The 24,652-nt window shown below is 58.6% G+C and overlaps 1 protein-coding gene across 1 annotated transcript; it reads left to right on the top strand.

Annotated features, from left to right (window-relative positions):
• Nucleotides 1-267: 267 nt before the first annotated feature.
• TERT (telomerase reverse transcriptase) lies at nucleotides 268-24,652 on the top strand (the record flags this gene model as incomplete). Its single annotated transcript, XM_080711006.1, has 16 exons — nucleotides 268-483; nucleotides 642-1,887; nucleotides 6,943-7,138; nucleotides 8,096-8,276; nucleotides 8,973-9,152; nucleotides 9,737-9,895; nucleotides 13,716-13,811; nucleotides 14,395-14,480; nucleotides 15,506-15,619; nucleotides 16,710-16,781; nucleotides 18,252-18,440; nucleotides 21,712-21,838; nucleotides 22,216-22,277; nucleotides 23,480-23,604; nucleotides 23,796-23,933; nucleotides 24,549-24,652. 16 exons carry the CDS (start codon nucleotides 268-270, stop codon nucleotides 24,650-24,652), a joined length of 3,291 nt encoding a protein of 1,096 aa, XP_080567132.1.

Genomic DNA, 24,652 nt, shown 5'->3' with positions numbered 1-24,652 from the left:
CCCGCCCCGCCCGCCGCCCCGCCCCGCCCGCCGCCCCGCCCCGCCCGCCGCCCCGCCCCGCCCGCCGCCCCGCCCCGCCCGCCGCCCCGCCCCGCCCGCCGCCCCGCCCCGCCCGCCGCCCCGCCCCGCCCGCCGCCCCGCCCCGCCCGCCGCCCCGCCCCGCCCGCCGCCCCGCCCCTTCCTCCGCCCCGCCCCACCCGCCGCCCCGCCCCTTCCTCCGCCCGCCCCCTTCCTCCGCCCGCCGGCTCCACGCGGCCCGCCGCCCCGATGCCGCGCGCGCCCCGGTGCCGGGCGGTGCGCGCCCTGCTGCGCGCCCACTACCGCGAGGTGCTGCCGCTGGCGGCCTTCGCGCGGCGCCTGGGCGCGGCGGGCGGGCTGGAGCGGCGCGGCGACCCCCGGGCCTTCGGCGCGCTGGTGGCGCAGTGCCTGGTGTGCGTGCCCTGGGGCGCGCGGCCGCCGCCCGGCGCGCCGTCCTTCCGGCAGGTGGGCCCGGGGCGGGCGGGCAGGTGGGCCCGGGGCGGGGCGGGCAGGTGGGCCCGGGGCGGGACGGGCAGGTGGGCCCGGGGCGGGGCGGGCAGGTGGGCCCGGGGCGGGCGGCGGGGCGGCCTCGGCGCGGGACGCCGACCTCCCTCCTCCCGCAGGTGTCCGGCCTCAAGGAGCTGGTGGCCCGGGTGGTGCAGAGGCTGTGCGAGCGCGGCGCGCGGAACGTGCTGGCCTTCGGCTCGGCGCTGCTGGACGGCGCCCGCGGCGGGCCGCCCGCCGCCTTCTCCACCAGCGTGCGCAGCTACCTGCCCAACACCGTGGCCGACACGCTGCGCGGCAGCGGCGCCTGGGGGCTGCTGCTGCGCCGCCTGGGCGACGACGTGCTGGTCCACCTGCTGGCCCGCTGCGCGCTCTACCTGCTGGTGGCGCCCAGCTGCGCCTACCAGGTGTGCGGGCCGCCCCTGTACGAGCTCGCCCGCGCCGCGGGGACGCCCACCCGCACGTCCGCCCCGCGGCCGGGGCCCCGACGCCCCCCAGCCCACGCCTCGAAGCGGCGTCGGGGCCGCGCAGGTGGGAGTCCACCCTTGGCCAAGAGGGCCAGACGCGGCCTGGCCCTGGAGCTGGCGCAGAGGCCCGACGGCCCCGAGCACCCGCGCGAGGCGCCAGGGCCGAGTCGCGGGGAACCCAGCGCCGTGGAAACAGCCTCTTACAACGGCGAGCGCCCGGGGACCCATCGGCCCTCCCCGTTGGACGGCAGTAAGCGCGAGGCCAGCCCGTCGTCCACGCTGCGGGCCCCGCAGGCCCAAGCGTACGCAGAGACCAAACGCTTCCTGTACGCCTGCTCCAGGGCCAAGGAGCAGCTGCGGCCTTCCTTCGTGCTCAGCGCCCTGCCGCCCAGCCTCACGGGGGCCAGGAAGCTCCTGGGGAGCATCTTTCTAGGCCCGCTGCCCTCGCGGCCAGGTGTGCCCGGCAGGCCTCGCCGCCTGCCCCCGCGCTACTGGAGGATGCGGCCCCTGTTCCGGGAGCTGCTTGCAAACCACACTCGGTGCCCCTACAACGCCCTCCTCACGAAGTATTGCCCACTGCAGGCTGCAACCACCCCTGCAGCTGGTACCGGTGTCCCCCAGGGGCCAGACACCATCTGGGACGGTGAGGACACCGGCCCTGGGCGCCTGGCGCCGCTGCTCGGCCAGCACCACAGCTCCTTGCAGGTATACTTGTTTCTGCGGGCCTGCCTCCGCACAGTGGTGCCCGCGGGCCTCTGGGGCTCCAGGCACAATGAGCGCCGCTTCCTGAAGAACGTGAAGCTGTTCATCTCCCTGGGGAAGCACGCCAGACTCTCCCTGCAGGAGCTGACATGGAAGGTGAAAGTGCAGGACTGTGCTTGGGTGCGCAGGAACCCAGGTGAGCCCAGACGCACGTGCAAAAGGGGCTCAGAAAAGTGGGTCCAGTGGTGGCAGGGACCCTGGCTCCTCCTGTGGGTGCCAGTCTTCTAGCCCGCTGGCTGCCAGGTGGGCCCCGTTGGGTCTCAGCCGGGTTCCCTCCCTCCCGATCTGCATGACCCTACAAGAGTCACGGTCATCCTGTCATGGGTGCAGGCAGGCTCCGGGCGCTGGGGACACAGGTGCACGGGGTCAATAGGCCCTGGTGAGGGGTGGCAGGCTGTTCACAGTCTCTGGGCTGACTTCGGCGCTCATCCCTGGGTGGCACCTCACCGATAGAGCGGAGGTGACCCGCTCTTCTTGGGGCAGGAGTAGGCTTCTCGAGGATGCATCTGCTCAGCCAGTGTGCAGATGTGTGGTGAAGGTGGAATGCATCTGCTGTGCCAGGGCAGGCTGGAGGGGAGGAAGGGGAAAAATGCTTCTTTGAAGAAGGAGCCGGAGTCTGGATAGCCTGCATGTCTGATTCATCTGCAGCATCAGGCCCATGCGCTTGTCAGCCAGGCCTGACCACTGCCCTGCCTGCCTTTTGGAGCTCAGAGCTCTGTCCTGGCCCTGGAGGCCAGGCTGCAGGGCTGTTGGTGTCTGCGGCTTGGTGTTGCTGAGACAGCCCCCAAAGCATTGGCTGGTGGAAGCAGGGTGCCTCCGCTCTCCTGGTCCTGCCTGCCCAAGCCTCCCCTGCTTCTGGCACCATGGGGCAGGTCCGACCTGGCTTCTTACTCGGGCCATGTGCTGATTTTCGCTTGCTTAGGTTGAACGTTACTTCAGTCTCCTGTCAGTTTACATTTAACTGCAGGATCACTCTTCCTGGGCCACGTCAAATGTGACCGTTGACTTTCATAGTGGCGTTCTGGTTTCTCTATACCTTTATTGGTACTCTATTGGATGTTTGTTTTGAAGTTTATTAATTTTTTTATTCTTGTATCCTTCCTCCTGCTTTCTCTAGGTTTATTCTGTCAATAATTGTCTAACTTCCTAAATTGGATACTGGGCTATGCATTTCCCTCAAAGTGCTGTGTTAGCTGCGTCTGGCTTTTTTTTTTTTTTTTTTTTTTTGCGGTACTGGGGATGGAACCCAGGGTTATTCTACCTCCAAGCGACACCCCCAGCCCTATTTTTTCTTCTTTATTTGGAAACAGGGTCTCACTGAGTTGCTGAGAGCCTCAGTAAGTAGCTGAGGCTGGCTTTAAACCTATGCAATCCTCCTGTCTCAGCCTCCCAAGTACTGGATTACAAACATACGCCACCACGCCTGGCTGCATCTGGCATCTTAATGTGTAGTAATTTCGATAGCTATTGCTTTTTGGTATTTTTTTTTTACTTCTCTTATGGCTTCTTTAATCAATGAGATATTTCAGCATATTTTTATTTTCTGAATGTGTGGGGTGTTTATTTATTTATTTATTTATTTTGGTAGTACTGGGGATGGAACCCTGGGGCATTCTACCTCTGAGCTGCACCCTCAGCCCTATTTTTTTTATTCTTTTTTTTTTTAATTTTATTTTATTGGTGCACTGTATTCATACATCATAGTGGGATACAAACTTTTGTAGACATACATGCACACATCGCCCAGTCAGCCCCCACCCGATCCCCACCCCATTCTCTCCCCATCCCTCCTTCCCATGCTTGGCTTAGTAGTTGACATCTAGTATTATAGCAATTTATCTAAAATTAAAAATGATAATCTCACATAACAGTTTCATTTGTCTGATACCAAGCTTTTGATGACTTAAAGATAACATTTCAATATTTCTTTTTGCTTTCTTTCTTACCAGAGAATATTTTTTTCTTTTTTTTTAGGTGAAACTATCATATATTTATTTTTCAGAAAAAAATCTATCCTGATATGGAATATGGACTCTAGATACCCAAAACAATCTCGAAGCAAAAACAAAGCTAGAAGATGTATATTTTCTGATTTCAAACCATATAAAGCTACAATAATTGAAACAGTGTAGTACTGTTCTAAAGGCAGATATATAGACCATTGGAGTTAAATACAAGCCTAGAGCTAACTTCTTCCCTATATTGTCAAGTTATTTTTGACAAGGTTTCCACGAAGATTTGGTGGTGGAAATAATAATCTTTTAACTAAATATTGTTGAAAAATAATAATTACATGGAAAAGAATAAAATTGGACCCTTACCTAATCCTACATACAAGTATTAACTCAAACTAGATAAAAGACCTAAATATAAATCTTAAGACTATAAACTTTTAGGAGAAAATCTGGGTCATAAAACCTCACAACATTGAAATTGGCAGTGATTTCTTGGATATGATTTCAATGGCACAGGCAACAGAAGAATATACAAACTCCCTAAAAAATAAAAGAAAATATTGTATATCCAAAGACAATGTAAACAGAGTTAAAAGTTACTAATAGAATTGGATAAAATATTTCCAAATGCTATATCTGAAGGTATATTAATATTCCAACTAGAAATCCTAAAAATTAACAACAATAAAGGCAAACAATACAATTTAGAGATAGGTAAAAGACTAACATAAATAATGAATCTCCACAGATAACCAATCTTAGTTGTCTGTTGGATGGATTTTTTATTCTTTAATTTGAAACAAGGTCTCACTGAGTTGCAGAGGGCCTCACTAAGTAGCTGAAGCTCTGGGTGAACTGCGTTCCTCCTGCCTCAGCCTCCCAAATGCTGGGATTACAAGCGTGTGCCACCACACCCGGCTGTGTGGGGTGTTTTAAATTATTTTTACTATTAATTTCAAACTGGTCTATATGATACCAATTATCTGAAATTTATGGAAGGTTGTTTTGTAATCTAGAGTGTGGGCATTGTTTCTTGTATATTTATATCCTGAGTTGTTGATATGTTCTCTACATGACACTTACTAAGTTGCTGTGCAAAACTTCTTATGATCGCTGGTGTACGGAGAGAATCTTTGATGATAAACTCCGTCTCTAGCCTTAATTTTCATTGATGTAAAGTTTGTTTCCACTGCTCCTGCTATTGCTGTACCAGGCTCTTACTTAGTATTTCCCACTACATCTGTCCCTCCTTGAATGTTTACTTTCTGCCTTTTCATACCCTTGAACGCGGGTGTTCTGTCTCCCAGCTGCCCCCCAGCCCTGTTTATTGTTTTGAAACAGGGACAGAGCTCTAGGTTGCTGAGTGCCTCATTGCTGAGGCTGACCTTGAACCTGCAGTCCTCTGTCTCGGCCTCTCCCAAGTACTGGATTACAGGTGTGTGCTTCCCAGCCGACTGGTATACCCTCTGACAGCTCAGGTGGACATTTTTACTAATTTTCAATTCCACTTGACGGTTGTCACTTAATAGCATACCTCTTTTGATTAGAGTGATGTCATGGTGTTCCATTCTTACAGTGTGCTTTCTTCAACATGTATTTTCATTCCATTTTACCTTCTAGTAGTGAGACATCGTATGCTTAGTGGGTATCTTTTTTTTATTTTTTTTAATTATTATTATTTTTTTGCGGTCCTGGGGATGGACCCAGGGGCATTCTACCTCCGAGCTCCACCCCAGCCCTATTTTGTATTCTTTATTTTGAAACAGGGTCTCACTGAGTTGCAAAGGTCCCCTAAGCTGCTGAGGTTGTCCTGCACCACGCTCCTCCTGTCTCGGCCTCCCCAGGGCTGGGATGACGAGCGCGCCCCGCGCCCGGCTCATTGTAATCAAGTGTGCTGCGGCCGGGTCCCTCCTGGCAGAGAGGCCGGGTGTAGCAGAATCCCTGTCACCACCCCAACCATCTCCCTGCTGATTGGTTCTGCTTTGGGCCTCTGCTCCATTTGCGCACTATTCCAGCTTTCTAAGGTTGGGTTTTATCTAGTTTTGCTCTTGCCTTCTGTCCGTTCCCTGCTTGTGTTCTGTCTTCGGTCTCGGCACCTTCTGGGATTCCCTTTCTTCTTCTGTGCATCTTTCCTGTCGGTTCCTGGTGGTTAACCTGACTTACCCGGGCTTGTCTCATGAGGCACAGAATGAAATCCAGGGGGCGTGAGGGAGACAGCCGCCTTGGGAGTCTGGTTTTGGGCATCCGTTAGCTGGCACGGAGGCCTGTGCTTGGCCCGGGTGTCCAGCCCTGGCTCTGGATCTCGCTGCTGTACACAGTGGCGATGAGGTTGGAACGCTGCGGTCGGTTGTGTAGCGCCAGCACCCACATGTGTTGACAAAGGGAGGCTTTCTGCCTTCTCCTTCTGCTCACAGACTAGAAGTGGTGTACTTGATAGGAATATCAAAAGCCATGGGTGTAGTTTTAAGGTGTCTAGCAGCCATGATAAAAAAAAAAGGCAAAAAAAGTGGAGTGTGTGTCTGTGTGTGTGTGTGTGTGTGTGTGTGTGTGTGTGTGTGGTACCGGTGGTGGAACCCAGGGGCTTTTTACCTCTGGGCTACACTCCCAGACCTTTTATATCTTTTATTTGGAAACAGGGTCTCACTAAGTTGCTGAGAGCCTCACTAAGTAGCTGAGGCTGGCTTCAAACTTGTGCGATCTTCCTGTCTCAGCCTCCCAAGCGCGGAGATTACAAGCGTGCACCACCACGCCCAGCGTTCATGATGATATTTTTAAAAGTAAAACAGCTGGGCATGGTGGCGCACCCCTGTAATCACAGTACTTGGGAAGCTGAGACAGGAGGATTGCAGGTTTGTGGTTAGCCTCATAACTTATCAAGGCCCAGCACAATTTAGTGAGACCCTGAAATAAAATTTGGCAGGGGGTGTAGCCCAGAGGTAGAATGCCTCTGAGTTCAGTCCCCAGCAAAAAGGAAAGAAAAGTATATACTATATACAGATTATATATAACATATTATGGAGTTGTATAACTTGTATATAAGTATATTTACATATGAAAGCGCCTATTTTGGGGCCAGCATACCCAAAGTCTGATTGCTTACAGACGTGTCAGTCGGCATCTCTGAGATGGGTGCCTGGGCGCTCCTTGGTTCACGATGCCCCTTCCAGTGCGCCGTGGCCACCACGTTGGAGACGGCGGGTCTGGGGTGAGTCTCAGGGTTGGGCCTCTTGTTCCAGGGAGCGGCTGTGTCCCGGCTGCGGAGCACTGCCTGAGGGAGGGCGTCCTGGCCAAGTTCCTGTTCTGGCTGGTGGATACGTACGTGGTGGAGCTGCTCAGGTCATTCTTCTACGTCACCGAGACCACGTTCCAGAAGAACAGGCTCCTCTTCTACCGCAAGAGCGTGTGGGCCAAGTTGCAGAGCATTGGAGTCAGGTATGGCCGCGCCGCCCCTCAGTGCTCATTCACTGAGGGCTCATGGGGGCTCTGCGCCGGCACTGACGGCCTGGAACCCTGCTCCCTTCGCCGTAGGAGTGGGGCCGGGGTAGACTGGCCCTAGGCTCCCTAAAGTGAGGGGAATTTACACTGGACAGAAGCCGCAACAACTCACTGCTGCCTTGGGATGCCCGTCAGGTGTTTTGTTTTTTTTTGCAGGTCTGGGGATGGAACCCAGAGCATTCTACCTCCAAGCCACACTCCCAGCCCTGTTTTTTATTCTTTATTTTGAAACAGTGTCTCACTGAATTGCAAAGGGCCTCACTAAGCAGCTGAGGCTGTCTATGAATAGATCCTCCTGTCTCAGCTTCCTGAATGCTGGGATCACAAGTGTGTGCCCCATGCCTGGCTCAGATTCTCTTCTAATCCACCATTTTGTAGGAGTGTGGGTCCTGGTGGTTCTCGGCCATGAGACGACAGGCCCCACCCTGCAGGCAGTGTCTGAGGACCCTGTTTGCAGGATCCCTGCCAGGGTTCCCCTCCAGGGCTGTCTGGGACTCAGCTGGGGTTTGCTGTCCAAGAGGGAGGGGTGGAAGATGGTGCAGGACTCACCCCATGGCGGAGAGGGAGAGGCTGAGCTGGGCCGCAGCCATAGCTCCTCTAGGACCCGCCGAGCCTGCCTTCCTCACAGCCCCGTGCGACCCCCGGCCAGGTCAGGACTTGCCCAGAACTTCCATGTGCTCAAATCCCACACGATCTCACATTGCCCTGAACCCTGCCGCCAGCTGGGGCCAGCCACGTCCAGGTGTCGGGCACCCTGTGTGTGGACGGGCTCCGAGGTGCCCATGGTCACTGGGGCCACGTGGGCCTCAGTCCCAAGCCCTTGGCTGCTCTGATTGGGGCACGCAGCTCCCGCCAGCTCGCCCACTGTGTGATCGACACGTGGCTCCATCGCAGGCAACACCTGGAGCGCGTGCGGCTGCGGGAACTGTCGGACGCTGAGGTCAGGCAGCACCGGGAGGCCTGGCCACCACTGCCCACGTCAAAGCTCCGCTTCATCCCCAAGCCCAGCGGGCTCCGGCCCATCGTGAACATGGACTACGTCGTGGGTGCCCGCGCGCTCCACAGAGAGAAGAAGGTGACTGCTGTGGACCGCTGCAGAGCCTGCAGACAGTGCCGACCCAGGCGAGGGCCCTCGGCACATCACGGTCTGTGGTGGGCGTAGTGGCTTCTAGGTCGGAGGTCAGTGTGTGGGGGAGACTTGGCCAGTGGAGACGGCCAGCTCCGCCAGGCACTCAGCCCTTGGGCCCAGGAAGTCCCACCGTGGCGCTCTCTGCATGAGGGAGAGGAGAGAACCGGGGAGCAGCTGCACAGAGTGATGCCAGCCGGACAGGCCAGGACCTCTGCGGTGCCCTGCCCCTGGCCGCCCTGGTACACAGCTCAGCTCCTTACTGGAGCAGATCTTGTGTAGTGAAGCCATTGGTCCTGCAGCCCAGGTGCCTCCTGTGTGGCCTGTGTTCACAAGGTGACCCCGAGCCCGACCCCGGTGCGTGTGTCCCGGGCAGGTCGTGTTCCTTCCTGGTGTGTGCCAGGTCCGACCTGGGGAGGCCGTGTCCCCTCCTGGTGCCACGTCCTAAGGAGGCCATGTCCCTTCCTGGTGCGTGCCAGGCCTGACCTGGGGAGGCGGCCCTCTTGACCTGTGGCAGGGTAGACGGAAAGGGTCAGGGGTTGCTCACGAGCTGTGGAGGGTCCTCTGGTCCCTTGCTCTGGGTGGGCTGTAGGTAGGTGGGGCCTGTGGCGCTCCTCTGACACCACCCCACCCGCTGGCCCCCAGGCCCAGCAGTTTTCTCTGCGCATCAAGACCCTGTTCAGCGTGCTTAACTATGAGCGGACGCGGCATCCCAGCCTCCTGGGGGCTTCTGTGCTGGGCATGGATGACATCTACCGGGCCTGGCGGGCCTTTGTGCTGCGCCTGCGGGCCCAGGACCCCATGCCCACACTGTACTTCGTTAAGGTGGGTGTCTGGGCCCCTCTGCCATGTCTGCTCTGCTGTGATGTAGCTGTGCACCGGGTCTTCAGCACCAGGTGGCCCCATGGCAGCCCTAGCTGGTGGTTGGAGTGGCAGCCTCCTCATTCCCCACCGGAGGGCTGGGGAGGCGTGTCCTTGAACTCTGTGGGAGCAGGGGTGCAGTCCTCATCTCCTGGGGACACCCAGCTCCCAGGCAAAAGCTTTGAGCCTGGATGGGCCTCTGGACCCTGGTTCACCTTCAGAGAAAGAGCTGAGCACAACTCATCCACCAGGGTTCAGGTGGTCCAGTACCCTGGCCAAGGCCTCCAAGGCCTGTGGTTCAGGAGGACACAGGCCTGTGTAACTCCAGGCCTTCAGTCTAGGGGTGGTGGAGTCAGAGAGGGACGCAGGCCTGCCTGGCCCTGGGCACTCGGTCTGGACTATAAGGGGTGCGTGTTCAGCCATCAGCGTGGCTGTGGGTAGAGGCACGGGACCTCCCCATTCTGCATCATGGCCCAGCTCCAGGGCAGGGCTGGCAGGGACCCTGAGCTCCCAGGCTGAGGCGATGGTTGGCCCTTTGTGTCCTGCAGGCAGACGTGACTGGAGCATATGATGCCATCCCCCAGGAGAGACTTGTGGAGGTGATTGCCAGCATCCTCAGGCCCCCGGAGAACACATACTGCATGCGGCGGTATGCTGTGGTGCAGAAGGCTGCCCACGGGCACGTCCGCAAGTCCTTCAAGAGACATGTAAGGCGGGCACAGGTTCCGTGCCGTGAGTGGTGAGCGCGCCCATGATGCAGGCACGTTCACGGTGCGGGTGTTAGACCTAAGCGTGTCTGTGATGTGTGTCCTCGGCTCAGGCATGGCTGGGACGGGTTTGTCTTGACATGGGCGTGTGGGGCCCCTGTTCCTCTCCAGGACGCTGAGTGCAGCCGCCTCTGCAGCCAGCCGCCCACCACAGTCCTCACTGCTTGTGGGTTGGTTTGTAGACTTGTGCCTGGCGGGTCTCGGGGTGTGGCTGTGGAGGAACCCCGCCCGCAGCAGGGGCACACACATGGTGCTGTGTTCTTTAGATCATGGTGGGACGTGCAGGGGTCAGCCAGTCCAAAGTTTGCATCTGTGCACACTGGGCAGCCACAAGGTGCCCTCACAAGGTGATTTCCATAATTGCGCACATCTAGGAGACTGCCACACCTTGCCAGCCACGGCCGCCAGCCCAGTGACCCGGTGCGGATCCCTTCGCGCGGACCCTGCCCCACGTTCAAACTTGGGTGGATTATGGTTCTTGCCACCTGTCTTTTTGGTCCTGTGCGTCGTGCGTCTTCTCGTTGGCGAGCAGCATGCGTGGTCATCTCTGGTGGCCTTGTGGTGGCCTTTGTTGGCTTCTGGGTTGGGCTGTCCTGGGTGGCCCTGCCGTGACTGTCCCAGGGTGTCTGGCTGAACAAGGTCGTGAGCGCGGGAGTCTTGGCATGGCATTGTGGCACCAGCTCAGTGCTGCGCAGTTTCCAGCGGCTCTGGATTTGCACTCTACGCGCTGCACGCCGAAGCCCGGCAGCACACACGCTCAGCACTGGGTGCCAGGCGCTCCAGTGCAGTGCGGGGTGCTGAGCCTGGGTGCCGGGCGCTCCAGTGCAGCGCGGGGTGCTGAGCCTGGGTGCCGGGCGCACCAGTGCGGCGCGGGGTGCTGAGCCTGGGTGCCGGGCGCTCCAGTGCAGCGCGGGGTGCTGAGCCTGGGTGCCGGGCGCTCCAGTGCAGCGCGGGGTGCTAAGCCTGGGTGCCGGGCGCACCAGTGCGGCGCGGGGTGCTGAGCCTGGGTGCCGGGCGCTCCAGTGCAGCGCGGGGTGCTGAGCCTGGGTGCCGGGCGCACCAGTGCGGCGCGGGGTGCTGAGCCTGGGTGCCGGGCGCTCCAGTGCGGCGCGGGGTGCTGAGCCTGGGTGCCGGGCGCTCCAGTGCGGCGCGGGGTGCTGAGCCTGGGTGCCGGGCGCTCCAGTGCGGCGCGGGGTGCTGAGCCTGGGTGCCGGGCGCTCCAGTGCGGCGCGGGGTGCTGAGCCTGGGTGCCGGGCGCTCCAGTGCGGCGCGGGGTGCTGAGCCTGGGTGCCGGGCGCTCCAGTGCGGCGCGGGGTGCTGAGCCTGGGTGCCGGGCGCTCCAGTGCGGCGCGGGGTGCTGAGCCTGGGTGCCGGGCGCTCCAGTGCGGCGCGGGGTGCTGAGCCTGGGTGCCGGGCGCTCCAGTGCGGCGCGGGGTGCTGAGCCTGGGTGCCGGGCGCTCCAGTGCGGCGCGGGGTGCTGAGCCTGGGTGCCGGGCGCTCCAGTGCGGCGCGGGGTGCTGAGCCTGGGTGCCGGGCGCTCCAGTGCAGTGCGGGGTGCTGAGCCTCCGCGGAGATTGTGGAGATTGCAGGTAGCTTCTGAAGCAGAGGCCTGCTCGGGGCCTTTCTAGCTGTTTCACGGGCCGCATGCCCTTGGCCCTGGCCTGTGTGTGCTCTTTGCAAGTTCTGGGTGCAGGTATTCAGAGACAGATGACAGTGGCACCTTCTCAGTCCGCATCTTACTTCAACATCTCCACGTGGAGCCTTTTGATGAGTAGAAGCTTTTAATTCTAAAGAAGTACTTATCAGTTCAGGATTAAAACCGTTGTGTTAAGAAGTCTCCTGCCTTGGCGTCATGACTGTGTTCTGTGTTCTTTGGGAACAATCTTTGCCATTTTAGCTTTCCTCTTGAGGTCTAGCGTCATGGGAACTAACTTCTGTGTATGGTGCTCGTGGGCCAAGATGTGCTCCCTGTGTGGATGTACAGTTGCTGCTGTGCCCTTGTGTAAGCTCTGCATTGCTGCAACCAAAGCCTCTGACAAGGACAACAGAGAAGGAGAAAAAGGTTTATTTGGCGCAGGGTTTCAGAGGTTCAGTGCATGGTTCGCTGGCTCCAAGGCAGAGACATCGTAAGCAGCAGGCATGGCAGAGGAGAGCCGCTCAGCTCATGGCAATGGGAAGCAGGGGGAGGAGGGAGCCAGGACAGACATCATCTTCAGGGTCATGAGCCCTGTGACCCGCCTCCTCCACTGCACCCCACCTCTGAACCTTGCTGGTCGGGGCCCAGCCTTTCAACACATGAGCCTTGAGGGACATAAACGCAAACCAACGGACCATTACAGAAAAGACCCCGTTTCCCCCAAACTGTGGGAGCTCTGTGGTAAGTCAGGCATTTGGGTGTCTGTCCAGTTCCGGCCCTGTTCATCACAGGCCATCCTGCACTCTGCTGGTGTGTGCAAAGGCTTCTCGGCGCCCTCCTAGCCTCCAGCCTGGCCTGGTCCTCATTCCACTGTGGGCTCTGCCCTGCTGCTTTCCTCAGCTTGGAGAAGCACGTTCTTTGGATCTGTAGGGCCAGGAGCTCATGTACCTTCCCGTGTTTAACCATGGGACTGGCAGTCTCTTTCTTTTTGTAGTTGGTCTTGCTGGGGCTTTTCCCATTTTATTAATCCCAGAGAACTCTGAGTTTATTTTCCCCTGTGCTTTGTGGTCTACTTAGTTAGCCCAGCTCTTTATTATTTACTCTGTTCTGTTCTGCTTGGGTTTAATTTGTTGGTCTTTTCCTGCAGCTCGAAGTGCGAGCTCTGACGATGGGTAATTGAATGCTCCTTTCCAGGCCCGCGTCTGAAGTCACACACTTCCATTGAACCGCCACCCTCACGTGGTCTGCGTGTCGACATCTCACCTCCACTTCCAAATGTTTCCTTGTTTTGTTGATTTTGTTAAGCCCTGGGTTATCTGGAAGGGCATTGCTTGTGGTCTGGTCAGCAGAGCAGGGGTTTCCGTGCCTGTCTCTGCGCTGCTTGCCAGGTGGATCCCAGGGGTCCAGTCGCCACGTACTTCCCCCACGGCCCTGCAGCCGGCCTGCAGCCCGCTCTCCGGAACGCAGAGCCAGCGTGCACATCTCTGGGGCCACCACTCGGTCACTTTGCGTTTCTTCTGATGATGGCTTGTCTTAGGGACGTGGGTCTTGGTGGCCATGAGGATAAAAAGCAGGTGTTGTGGGGGATCTACGGGCAGGAGGTGGTGCGCCATCCCTTCTCGCTCCTTCTAGATCCTTCTGTCCACGCTGTGGGGGTCAGGGTATTTTTTGGGCTTGGCAGTTGGTGGTGGTCAAGTATGGGGCTGGCTGGTCTGAGCAGAGCTGACCACTGACCAGGGTGAGGCTACACCATTCCTGTGCCTCTCCTGCCGGTGGGCTTTTTTTTTTTATATATATTAGGGATTGAACCCAGGGACATTCCACCTCTGAGCTACACCCCAGCCCTATTTATTTATTTATTTATTTATTTATTTATTTATTTATTTAGAAAAGGGGTCTCACTAAGTTGCTGAGGCTGGCTTTGACCTCTGATCCTCCTGCCTCGGCCTCCTGAGTACTGGGATTACCAGCATGCACACCACGCTTGGCACCCGGGACCTTTTCTCCGGTCAGGAGCTTGTGGTGGGCATCCTGGCTCTGCTGCCCTTTTGTTCGTCCGTGTCCTGGTGTGGAGCCAGTCTCCCTGCCCGCCCTCATGGCCGCTCCGTCTTCCTCCTCACGCAGGTCTCCACCCTCGCAGACCTCCAGCCATACATGCGCCAGTTTGTGGAGCACCTGCAGAGCACGCAGGCCCTGAGGGATGCCGTCGTCATCGAGCAGGTATGCCTACCTGCGGTGGGCTTCCGCAGGCTGCCATTCACCGCTGTCCTGGCGCCTGAGGGCCCGCGCCACTCCTGCTCTGGGCACGCGCCCTGCCTTGCCAGCTTCTCCCTGCTTTGCATTGCCCTCTCAGGGGCCGGGTAGCGAGGTCTCCAGAGCACACACCCTCCCTTTGGAGGACAAGGTGGGCCCAGGACTTGGCCGCTGTGTTCACAGTCGAGACCCCAAGCCTGTTGGTGGGATCGCACACACAGCCCTGGGACTCTGCAGAATCTTTGTTCATGCCTATTCCAGTGTTAGGGGTCAGTCCTGCCCACTGAGTGATGCCCGAGACCCCTGGGCAAGTTTCCTGGGACTCCCAGGGTGTCGTGTGGGCATCTGGGACCCAGACTCAGCGCCACGGGGGCTGAAATGACAATGTTTGGTGCCTAGCAAACTGCAGACACCATCAGCCTGCAGCTGAGCGGGCCCTAGCAGTAGACGGACCCCTGGCCCTGCCTGATTTTACCATGAAAACCCTGGTGACCACCCAGAGACACCTGTGTGCTCATGCCGCTGCTCACTGCGTCTGTCTCTTCCTCAGAGTTCCTCCCTGAACGAGACCAGCAGCAGCCTCTTTGAGTTCTTCCTGCGCTTTGTACGAGGGAACGTGCTGAAGATCGGGGGCCGGTGAGTGCGGCCCCGTTGCTGGGTCTCCTCGTGGCTCAGGGCCGGGTGCGCAGCATTATGCAGCGCACTGCAGCTGCTTGAGCACCGCCTGGCCAGCGCCGCCCCTGCCCCTTCCCTCGGCTCTCCGCTTTCTCCTGGGATCGGCAGGGGCTTCTTCTCACCCCCTCGGGACGCCAGCTCACCAGGCCCTGGGGTGCCGGGATCACCTGGGCTGGTGTGTGCAGAGCCACCTTGAGGCTCTGGGCTCGTGCCCAGCTCTGGTGTCCTAACAGTGCTCAGATGGCATCGTGTAGGGACAGGAGTCCACAGACGGGGCCTCCGTGTGAGCTGTGAGGTGGTGGGCAGCCGCGCCCACCCGCTTTGGGCGCCTCACGCTGCGTGCGCCTCACTCGGAGGCCCACTGTATCCCAGGAGAAAGTGGTGACGTTCTGCTCCGCACAGGGCAGCCCATCACCAAGTGTGGGCACAGCCCTCAGAGGGGCCCAGGTGGACACTTCCTTGTAGCCTGAGTGTCTTGAAGTTTAATAATTCTTGAAGCCGGGCGTGGTGGCGCACGCAAAATCCCCGCGCTTGGGAGGCGGAGACAGGAGGATCGCACTGGTTCAAAGCCAGCCTTGCTGGCTTAAGAGACCCTGTTTCCAAATAAAAGTATAAAATAGGTCTGGGAGTGTAGCCCGGAGGTAGAAGGGCTTCCAGGAACCCCAGTACCACCAAAATAATAATAATAATAATAATAATAATAATAATAATAATAATTCCTGAAAATCCCAGTAGGTCAGAATGGGCATAGTCACAGCCATACCAATACATCCTAAAAGACCAGAGTACTGGGTTGTGTAAAGCCAGTGCTTAATTTATTTTCTTAGGACCCGTAGGTTCACACTGGTTAACACCACTGTGCTTGGGTGCTGTCTAGGGGTGGGTATGTATGTCTGTGTATGCGCGTGTGCGTGTCCTGTGCACTTGTGTGTGAGCCCTGGGTACCAGCACAAAGCCTGCAGGGGCCTCCCCGCCTCTCCCCCCAGGTGCTACGTTCAGTGTCAGGGGATTCCGCAGGGCTCCATCCTGTCCACGCTGCTGTGCAGCCTGTGCTATGGGGACATGGAAAACAAGCTGTTTGCGGGGATGCAGCAGGACGGGTAAGGCTTTCCTGTCGTGTAGCCTTCCTGGTGCCCTGGTGTCACCGAGGCGCAGTTCTGGGAACCACACAAGGCCGCCCCCTGTGCTTTGAGCGAGGCCCAGGGAGGTGTGATGCAGGCTTGAGTGCTGTGGCTGGGCCTTCAGGTGCAGAAGCCCAGCAAGGGAGATGGATGGAGCGACGCAGCCCCTGTGTCTGTCAGTGGTCCCTCAGGGCTGATGGAGGGGGGGAGGGGGCGGCTTTCCCAAGGCCCCTGCCTCTGCGGCAGAGCCTTTCAGCAGCCCCCGGCCACTGTGGTCCTGTTGCTGACCATCAGTCACGTCACTGGCCCGTCAAGGACCTTGTGCCGCGCTCCTAAAGAGCAGTCGTCCAGTGTGAGGTGATGCCCAGCAGGCGCTGGGTGATAGCCTTTTATGAAAACCATATCACCTTATAAGAAGCAAAGGGATATGGGGCAGAAAGCATCACACACAGGACTGCATGGTCCACACTGCCATTTATCTCCATATCCCTAGGTTTCTGTGCATTTTTCTAAAATCTAGCTCTAAACGGTAGCACATCCGTCCTTGATCAAGGGTGTTCTTCACTGAGTACTACGTTGGAGAACAATTATGTAAACAGGACAGGAATTTGGGCTCCAGAACGTAGCGGCAGGCTCTGAGCCGACGGCACCTTGGCTGGCCCTCAAGGACAAGAGGCCTTCCATGGGGTCCCCAGGGGCCCTGGTCATGTCATTCTGAGGCCAGCCCTATGGGTGGACGGAGCACACATGGTCAAGAGCCCCACGAGGCGCAGGAGGGCCGGGTGCCTCCTGGCCTGTGTCCACTTGTGACAGATTGGATGTGCTGCCCAAAGCCTGTCCAGCCCACCTGGGTCACGCAAGCCTGGCTGGTTATCGCCTCTGCGAGTTGGAGGGCCCCGTGTCACAAGGAGCTCAGGTGTTTTATTTAAACACTTTTGAAAGTGTCGCGCTCTTCTTGTCAGTGTGAATCCAGATACTTAACGTCTTCAGTGCTCCTCCCTTGCACGCAGACCCTCGGCGGAGCGAGGCACGTGCGCAGGGAGCCTGTCACCACGCCTCCTTGTTCTAGGCTGCTCTTGCGTCTGGTGGACGACTTCCTGCTGGTCACGCCCCACCTGGCCCAAGCCAAGGCCTTCCTCAGGTAGGCCTTCACGCCGGCCTCTGACCGCCGCACCTGTGCCCGTTGGCGCCATTCCTTCGATTTGGTGCACCGAGCCTGTGTTGTCCCCAGGGTCAGTGGCGTCCCAGACTGGCCGGGAGGCACCGAGGACGGGCTCAGCAGCTGGGCTGGGAGCTTCCGAGCGCGGGCACACTGAACGCGTGGAACGGTGCAGGGCCAGTTCACTGGCCACAGCTCAGAAGTCCACGTGTGATGTGATGATCCCAGGACTGACCGCTGGCTCCTTCCGACAGACGTGTTCCCGTCTGGGCTCGGCTGTGCCTGCCAGCCGCAAGGCTGCACTTGGCCGTGAACGGGAGCCCAGGGCGAACTCGTCCTCATTTTGCCTGTGGAATCACTGGGAGGAAACCAAGGATTAGAGTGTACTAAGCCATTGCATCCGAGGCCCGGGGTTGCCAGGGAGGGAAGGCCTCAGCAGTTAGATGAGAAGCCATTTCTGTGGGAAAGAAACTTGTTTTTTTTTTAAATCTCTTTTAGAAAGATGATGAGCTGACACCTAAGTCAACATGTTACTGGCATAGCAATATTTTAGTGTTTACAGTGTATCAGTCATGCCTGAGCCATAGGTGTATCCAAGAGTTGGCCATAATGTTGATTTTGTGGCTCACATAAAAGGCCCTGGGCCCTGCCTCAGAGAGGGGAGCGAGAAGCCCCCGCTGGCACCTGCATGGTCCGTGGCTTGTTTCTGTATGTGATTTAATAGTGAGAAGCTCAAAGTGATAGACCCTCAGGAACTCACAGACCAGCGGAGATATCGGGTAGTTTGCGGCAGCCACCAGGCTATCTTTGAAAACCCACTGGACACTGCCCGGTCCTGATTCTGCCCACGGGGCTCCTGCAGAGGGCTGTGTTGTCTGCTCCGTGTTCTCCACCTAGAGTGTCAGGCTCATAGAGGGAGGTAAAAGGCCAGATCCAGGCGGGCAGCGGCCTGAAACCGCAGCACTCCGGAGCCAGGCGGCCACGGGGACAGAAGACTCTGCTTCTGTTGTGTTAATCTGGAGCGTTGCTCTGTCTCGCCCAGGGAGGCATGTCCAGGGGGATGGTGGGTCCCTCCATTGTGGGATTGCTGAGGAGGCTGTACGTAGACACAGGTGGCAGGGAGTTTACTGCAGAGAGCTGCCGGCTGCAGCAATGGGTGCTGATCATGCAGGTGTGAGTCCATGAGACAGGCAGACCATGGGGGTGGGAGCTGGGCTGCTGTCACGGGTTCTTCCTCCCATGATGGAGGGCAGGGTGTTCTACCTAAAGCCAGCCGATGGTGGATGTGGCTCCTATTCTGGCGCCCTCACGGCAGCTCCAGGACCTGGGGTGTGTAAGAGGGTCACGGGGCCCTGCTGCTCTCATCCCTGGACTCGCCCGAGTCCTGAGCTGGGCTTTCCAGTCCTGGTGCTGTCTGGGACTTCTGTGGCATGACACTGTCCTCTGGCGCAGGGCCCTGGTCCAAGGCATCCCTGAGTACGGCTGCGAGATTAACCTGCGGAAGACGGTGGTGAACTTCCCCGTGGAGGGCGACTGCGCGGACGGCGCGACCCCCCTGCAGCTGCCCGCACACTGCTTATTTCCCTGGTGTGGCTTGCTGCTGGACACCCAGACGCTGGAGGTATTCTGTGACTACTCCAGGTATGTGCGCTGTCCTTCACAGGACAGCCAACTGAGGTGCAGCTGTGAGAGGCCACGGGGCCCTTGCTCCAGGGCTGGTAGGGTTGCGTCTTCCCACAGGAGCGCGGCTCCCTTCCAGGAGAGCTGCTTCCGGGCTCTTCTGGCAGGAGGGTGCTGTGCAGACACAGGTGCTCCCTTGTGTCATCAGACGCAGCCTGAGCCGGTGCTGAGACCCGGGTACCCATTTGCACGAGTGTCTGCCAAGGGCACTTCCCCGACCGTGCCCATGGCCCCAGACACCAGGAGTTTGGGGTCAGTGTGAGCCTTGGGGGACCAGGGCTCTGATCCATTGAGGTCTCGGGAGCTGTTAGGGTCCTGCCTGTCCTGGGCTCACAGCCTTCAACTTGGCGCAGATGTGATAGACGGGCACAGATGCAGAAATCTGGGCTGTTTCCTTTATGAGTGAAAAATATAGAAACCCCACAATCGTGCTAGAAGACATTTCTGTCCCGGCATGGGTGATCGCTCCTGGTGTGAGCTCAGTGGTCCAGAGCTGGACTGCCTGGTCTACAGAGGCTCCTTGGGAATGTGTTTCCCGAGGGAAGAGAAACCGTGCACCGTGCCTGACATGTCCCCGTCTCCCGGCCTCGCTGCTGCTGCTCCCGTCCACGTGGACACCCAGCTCCCGGGCCTCTTCTGGACAAGTTGCCCTCATCTTTGGGATTCAGCTCAGCCCATCGGCTTCAGCGCCCAGCGTGCCTCTTGAAGGCCACAGAGCCGTGGATGGAGCCACCAGAAGGAACATCCCCCTAAACACACTGGAAAAGCCAGAGAGCAGCGCTCTGTGCCCCAAGCCAGGCTTCCCGCCAGGTGGCGCCAGAACCAGCTGTGGAGCCCGTGCTGGAGCAGCCTGCTCCCAAAGGCCGCAGCACAGGTGCTCCTGGGTAAGTTCAGAGTCCTCTTCCGTCTGGAGCACGTAGCAAGGTTCTGTGTGGACGCGGGAGGAGTAAGTGGGGGAAACGGCAAGAATGTGTCTGAGTTGAAGAAGAGGGACGACACAGGGATTTCTCACCAGATTTTCTCCCACACAAACCACAGCTCAAACGGCAGCATGTGGTAGGAGCCGCTGACAGAAGCTCCATCTACAGATCCCATTGTCCCGTGGCCTCTGAGCGAGGGTGCCAGCATCCACTGATGCTCAAGTCCCTTCTACAGGATGCTTAGGACTTGCATAGAACCTCTTGCACATCCTCCTCTCATCCTCCAGAGACGATGGAAATGCCTGGTACGCTGTAGATGCGACGTAAATGGTCATCACACTCCTGTTTAGGTTAGAATGTAAAAGCAGTGTACGTATAGACACAGTTTTTCCCCAAGTGCCTAGTCTAGTTGAATTGATACCCATAGTCTGACTGTAAGTGTGAATCTGTTGTATCCTGCAACTAACGGAAAAGAGATTGGGCGCCGGGCGTGGTGGCACACACTTTTAATCCCTGCGCGTGGGAGGCGGAGACAGGAGTATCACGTAGGTTCGAAGCCAGCCTTGCTGGCTTAAGAGACCCTGTTTCCAAATAAAAATATAAAATAGGTCTGGGAGTGTAGCCCGGAGGTAGAAGGGTTTCCAGGAACCCCAGTACCACCACCAAAAAAAATGAAGGAAAAAAAAAAGAGATTGGGCAGAAGCTGGGTGTGCTGGCACACGCTTGCAATCCCAGTACTTAGGAGGCTGAGACAGGAGACTCGCAGGGTCAAACCCATCCTTATCAACTTAGCGAGGCTCTTAGTAACCTAGTGAGACCCTGTTTTCAAATAAGAAAATTGGGCTGGAGTGTAGCTTGGAGGTAGAATGCCTCTGGGCTCAATCCTCAGGACCAAAAAAAGAAAAAGAAAGAAAGAAAAAAAGAAGAGATTGGGTATTTTTTATTTTCCTGAGAAAACTGACTGGAAGAAAAATAACATATACCTTTTCCTGACAATGTTTAAAACAACTGTGTGTGGCCTTCCACACTGGCCACCATCTCACTGCGGTCCTGCCGGGTCCTTAAGCTTACAAGGAATCAGGCTTGGGTGACATCGTGCACCCTCGGCCACCCGGCTCCGAGCCCGCCCTCCCTCCACCACAGAGCTTTGGGCACTAAACTCGAAGCCTTGGTGAACACCGGAAGAGTCACGGGCCAGGCTGCAAGAGGAAAGCGTGCGGGGTCCTGCTGCCTCTCGGCTCGCGCTGTGCTCTGCTGTGGGTTGGCCCAGGACAGCAGGCTGGAGGCGGCACGTTTGTGGTGTAGCCCTCGGAGTCTGCAGGTCTGCCTTGAAGAAGGGAGCGGAGACTGCATCACAGATTTTACCTGGCCCTGTTTAGCTGCTGGGGCTGCTGACTTCCACAGCAAGTGGCCCACCAGCCCTGTGGCTCAGCAAATGTCCTCAGGAAGGAACCTGCCCTGCCACTGACCTCAGGTTTCGCAGAGCATTTAATGGCTGGAAATGTCAGAGCACACTTGTAAACCCAGGACTTGGGAGGCTGCAGCAGGAGGATTGCAGGTTTGCAACCAGGCTCAGCAACTTCAACCCCGTTGGAAAAATAAAAAGTAAAATAGGGCGGGGGCATAGCTCAGAGAGAGGTAGAGTGCCCCTGGGTTCAATCCACTAAGAGAACAGCAAAAGAAACCCACACTGATGACCTGAAAACTCCAACATAAAAGTGTTCAGGACATCGCACAAAAGGACGCGTCGCGAGGTGTGCACCGTTCATACCATGCGGGTCTGTCCGTGCCACGTGCCAGGGCAGCGGGTAGCAGGAGGCTACAGAGCCCTCTGGCCCCTCTGCCCGCCACACCCGCCTTGGGCCTGCATGCCACACGAGGCGGGCGTCAGTCTCCTCAGGCTCCTCAGATGCCGCCGGCTGCCCGTGCTCTGCGCCTCAGACTTGGGCAAGGAGGGGTTCTCTGCTCAACCATCATAGCCTCCGGAGGCGCCCAGTGGCCACGCGCCGCTCGCGGGCCGGCAGGGCGGGGCGGTGTGGTTTTTATGGGATTTATGTTTCCGGCTGAATCACACCTGCTTGTCACCCAGGAGTGAACGTCTGCAGCTGTGTGCAGCCAGGTCAAGCGACACTCAGCCAGGTCCTGGTAGAACCTGGCTGTCTGGGGTGCTGGTGCCATGGGCATGAGCCGGGGGTGCAGTGCGCATGCTGTGAAGGCCCTGTTGCCTCGGTCCCCGGTGCCGGCTGCCGCTCCTCGGCAGGGCGTGGGGGGGACTCTGTGGATGGACACCCACATGATGTCCCTTGCCACAGCTATGCCCAGACCTCAGTCAGAGCCAGCCTCACCTTCCACCGCGGCCTCAAGGCAGGGAGGAGCCTGCGGCACAAGCTCCTGGCTGTCCTGCGGCTGAAGTGCCACGGCCTCTTCCTGGACCTGCAGGTGAGCGCTCAGCAGCCCAGCTCTGCAGCACCAGCCTGTCCTGTGAGCACCTGTGTGAACGGTGTGTGCACACACACGAGTGCCAGCGTGTGTGAGCACGTGTGTTGGGCCTCCTTGTTCACCAGGCTTATCCCTGCTGCTGCTGGCTCCGGCGCCTGCCTTCCAGGGTGGGGGCGCAGGCCCAGGGCTCGGCTCTGAGGCTGCATTCCTGCAAGCACCTCGCTATCCCAGCCAGCCTCCTGCTCGGTCCTGCTTCCTGCCCTCCTGTCTTGTGAGGCCTTTTAGACTTCACCGGGGAGATGGCTGCTGTCTTTCCCCATGTGAGTGATGGAGGCACCCAGGGGCGCTGCTGACGGTCTGTCTCTTGGGGACTCCAGGTGAACAGCCTCCGGACGGTTTGCATCAACATTTACAAGATTTTCCTGTTGCAGGCCTACAGGTGGGTTGTGAGGTCGTGCAGCCACAAGGGGGCGGCACGGGACTGGTTTGTGATGGAGAGTGGCTGGCCTTGTGTCCTGGCCTGTGCCCTGGGTGACGGATGCCCCTCTGCAGTTCCACAATCCTCCCCCCAGTGGTGGGAGCCCTGCTAACCGAGTAACTGGCAGTTGGGGTGCTGTGGCCCTGTGCTCTGCCATCCTGTGCCCGACCCCAAGTCTATGGCTGGGCTGGCCTGGGGCGGGACAGGCTGGCTGAGTAGAGACCCTGCAGTTAGGGGGCTCTGGACGGGGTGGGATCCATGGACACTGGGGTCCCGAGAGGAGAGTCAAGATTGTTACCAGGGTGGGACAGGGGCAGTCCGCAGTGGCCACCAGTTACCGGCCCTCCAGGGTCGGCCCAGCCTTGCGCCTTGCCCTTTTGCAGGCGCCCTGCTGTAAGTCTCTGTGAAGACCCTGCATCTCACGGTGGGCCCTTGCCCAGGCCGCCTCAGCAGCAGGGATAGCGAGCATTAGCCCCCCCACCAGGCCATGAACACTGGCTGCTCCTAAGCCAAGGGAGGCAGGAGGGCGAGGGGCCGGGAGAACATGCCAGAGTGCGTCGTCACAGGCAGCGCGCGAGCACATGTGTCCCTGCCACCCAGAACGCTCTGACTCAAGCCCACCGGCTGGGTGTTCAGGGCCCAGGGCTGGCTGGGTCTCCAGGCCTCCTGGGTGGGCACCCCGGTGGGTGGGAAGCCTGCTGAGCCTGGTAGCCCCTGGAGCTGCCCCCTACCCCAGGGGGCTTCCTCCCATGTTTCCCTCCTGGTCAGTAGAGCCCACTTCCAAGCCTGGAGCATGTTACATTCGTGTGAAACCATTTCTGGGCTTGGCTCCCCTTTGTTGGGTGGGCGGCACCTCCTACCTTAGCAAGTCGCGGGGGGGCTGGTGGCATGGCCGCCATGCTGGCGTGATGGCAGGTCCTTCCAGAAAGGGCCAGCAGTCAGAGCAGGCATGGGAGACACCTGTTAAGGAATACATGTTACAGCACACACACACACACGCATGAGGACATGCACCTGGGCAGGGATGCACGCTCATACAGCATGCATGAGCACCGCCTGCACACAGGTGCCCGGGCACGTCACGCGCGTGTAACCCCTGTGTGCAGGCGTGTGCCCGCACCCCTGGGCTCGTCTCCAGGATGCTCCCTGGCCGCCCTCCCCAGGTTCCACGCGTGCACACTGCAGCTTCCCTTCAACCAGCAAGTCCGGAAGAACCCGTCCTTCTTCCTGGGTGTCATCTCCAGCATGGCGACCCACTGCTACTCCATTCTGAAGGCCAAAAACACAGGTGCGCGGGTGCCAGGCCTTCTGTGGGTGTGGGGTCGCGAGGGCCTCCCCACCGCCCATTCCTGGACCAGGCTCCCGGGGACCCCTGCAGCTTGGGTGAGCTTTGGGAGCACAGGGCTGCCTTCTGGGAGGGGAGCAGGGCTTGGGCGCTGCCGCCCTCCTCAGCCGTCCTCCCTCGGTGTGCTCCCTCAGGGACATCGCTGGGGGCCAAGGGTGCCTCTGGCCCACTTCCCTATGAAGCTGTGCAGTGGCTCTGCCATCAGGCCTTCCTGCTCAAGCTGGCCCGCCACTGTGCCACCTACCGGTGTCTCCTGGGGCCGCTCAGGACAGGTAAGTCTGGGAGGCCAGTGCCCTCCTCAGCCCCTGGCGCTGTACCAAGCCGCAGACTGCAGGGTGAACTGGCGCAGGCAGCCGGGGCGAGGAGGCAGGGGTCCACAGCCGTGGGGTGAACCCACGCAGACATCTGGGGCATGGAGGCAGGGGTCCACAGCCGTGGGGGTGAACCAGCCATGGACTTACGGGTGAACAGGCACCTAGGGCGTGGAGGCAGGGTCCACAGCCGTGGGATAAACTAGCGCAGGCACCCGGGGCATGGAGGCAGGGGGCCACAGCCGTGGGGTGAACTGGTGCAGACATCTGGGGCGTGGAGGCAGGGGTCCACAGCCGTGGGGTGAACCCATGCAGGCAGCCGGGCCGTGGAGGCAGGGTCCAGGCCACAGCTCCTTTTCTCCCGTTGACTACCCACCTGTGGGAACCTGATGACCCCTCAGCTCTGGTTTTCCTCAGATACCCACCCCTGCCGGACTCCTGACTCCTAGTCACCACGTGGTGTGGGTCTGTCCCTTGGTTGAGGTGGATGCCAGCCCAGAGGCATCCGTCACGGCTGGACTGAAGGACATTCCATCCCTTTCTAGAAGGAGTGTGAGTTCCCTCTCTCTGTTGCAGCCCAGGAGCAGCTGCAGGGGAAGCTCCCCAAGGGGACGATGGCCACCCTGGAGGCCGCAGCAGACCCTGCCCTGGTCTCAGACTTCAGGACCATCCTGGACTGA

Source organism: Muscardinus avellanarius (assembly GCF_963383645.1).
Source record: "Muscardinus avellanarius genome assembly, chromosome: 1".
NCBI classification, from domain to species: Eukaryota; Metazoa; Chordata; class Mammalia; order Rodentia; family Gliridae; genus Muscardinus; species Muscardinus avellanarius.
This window is presented reverse-complemented; position numbering and strand designations above follow the sequence as displayed.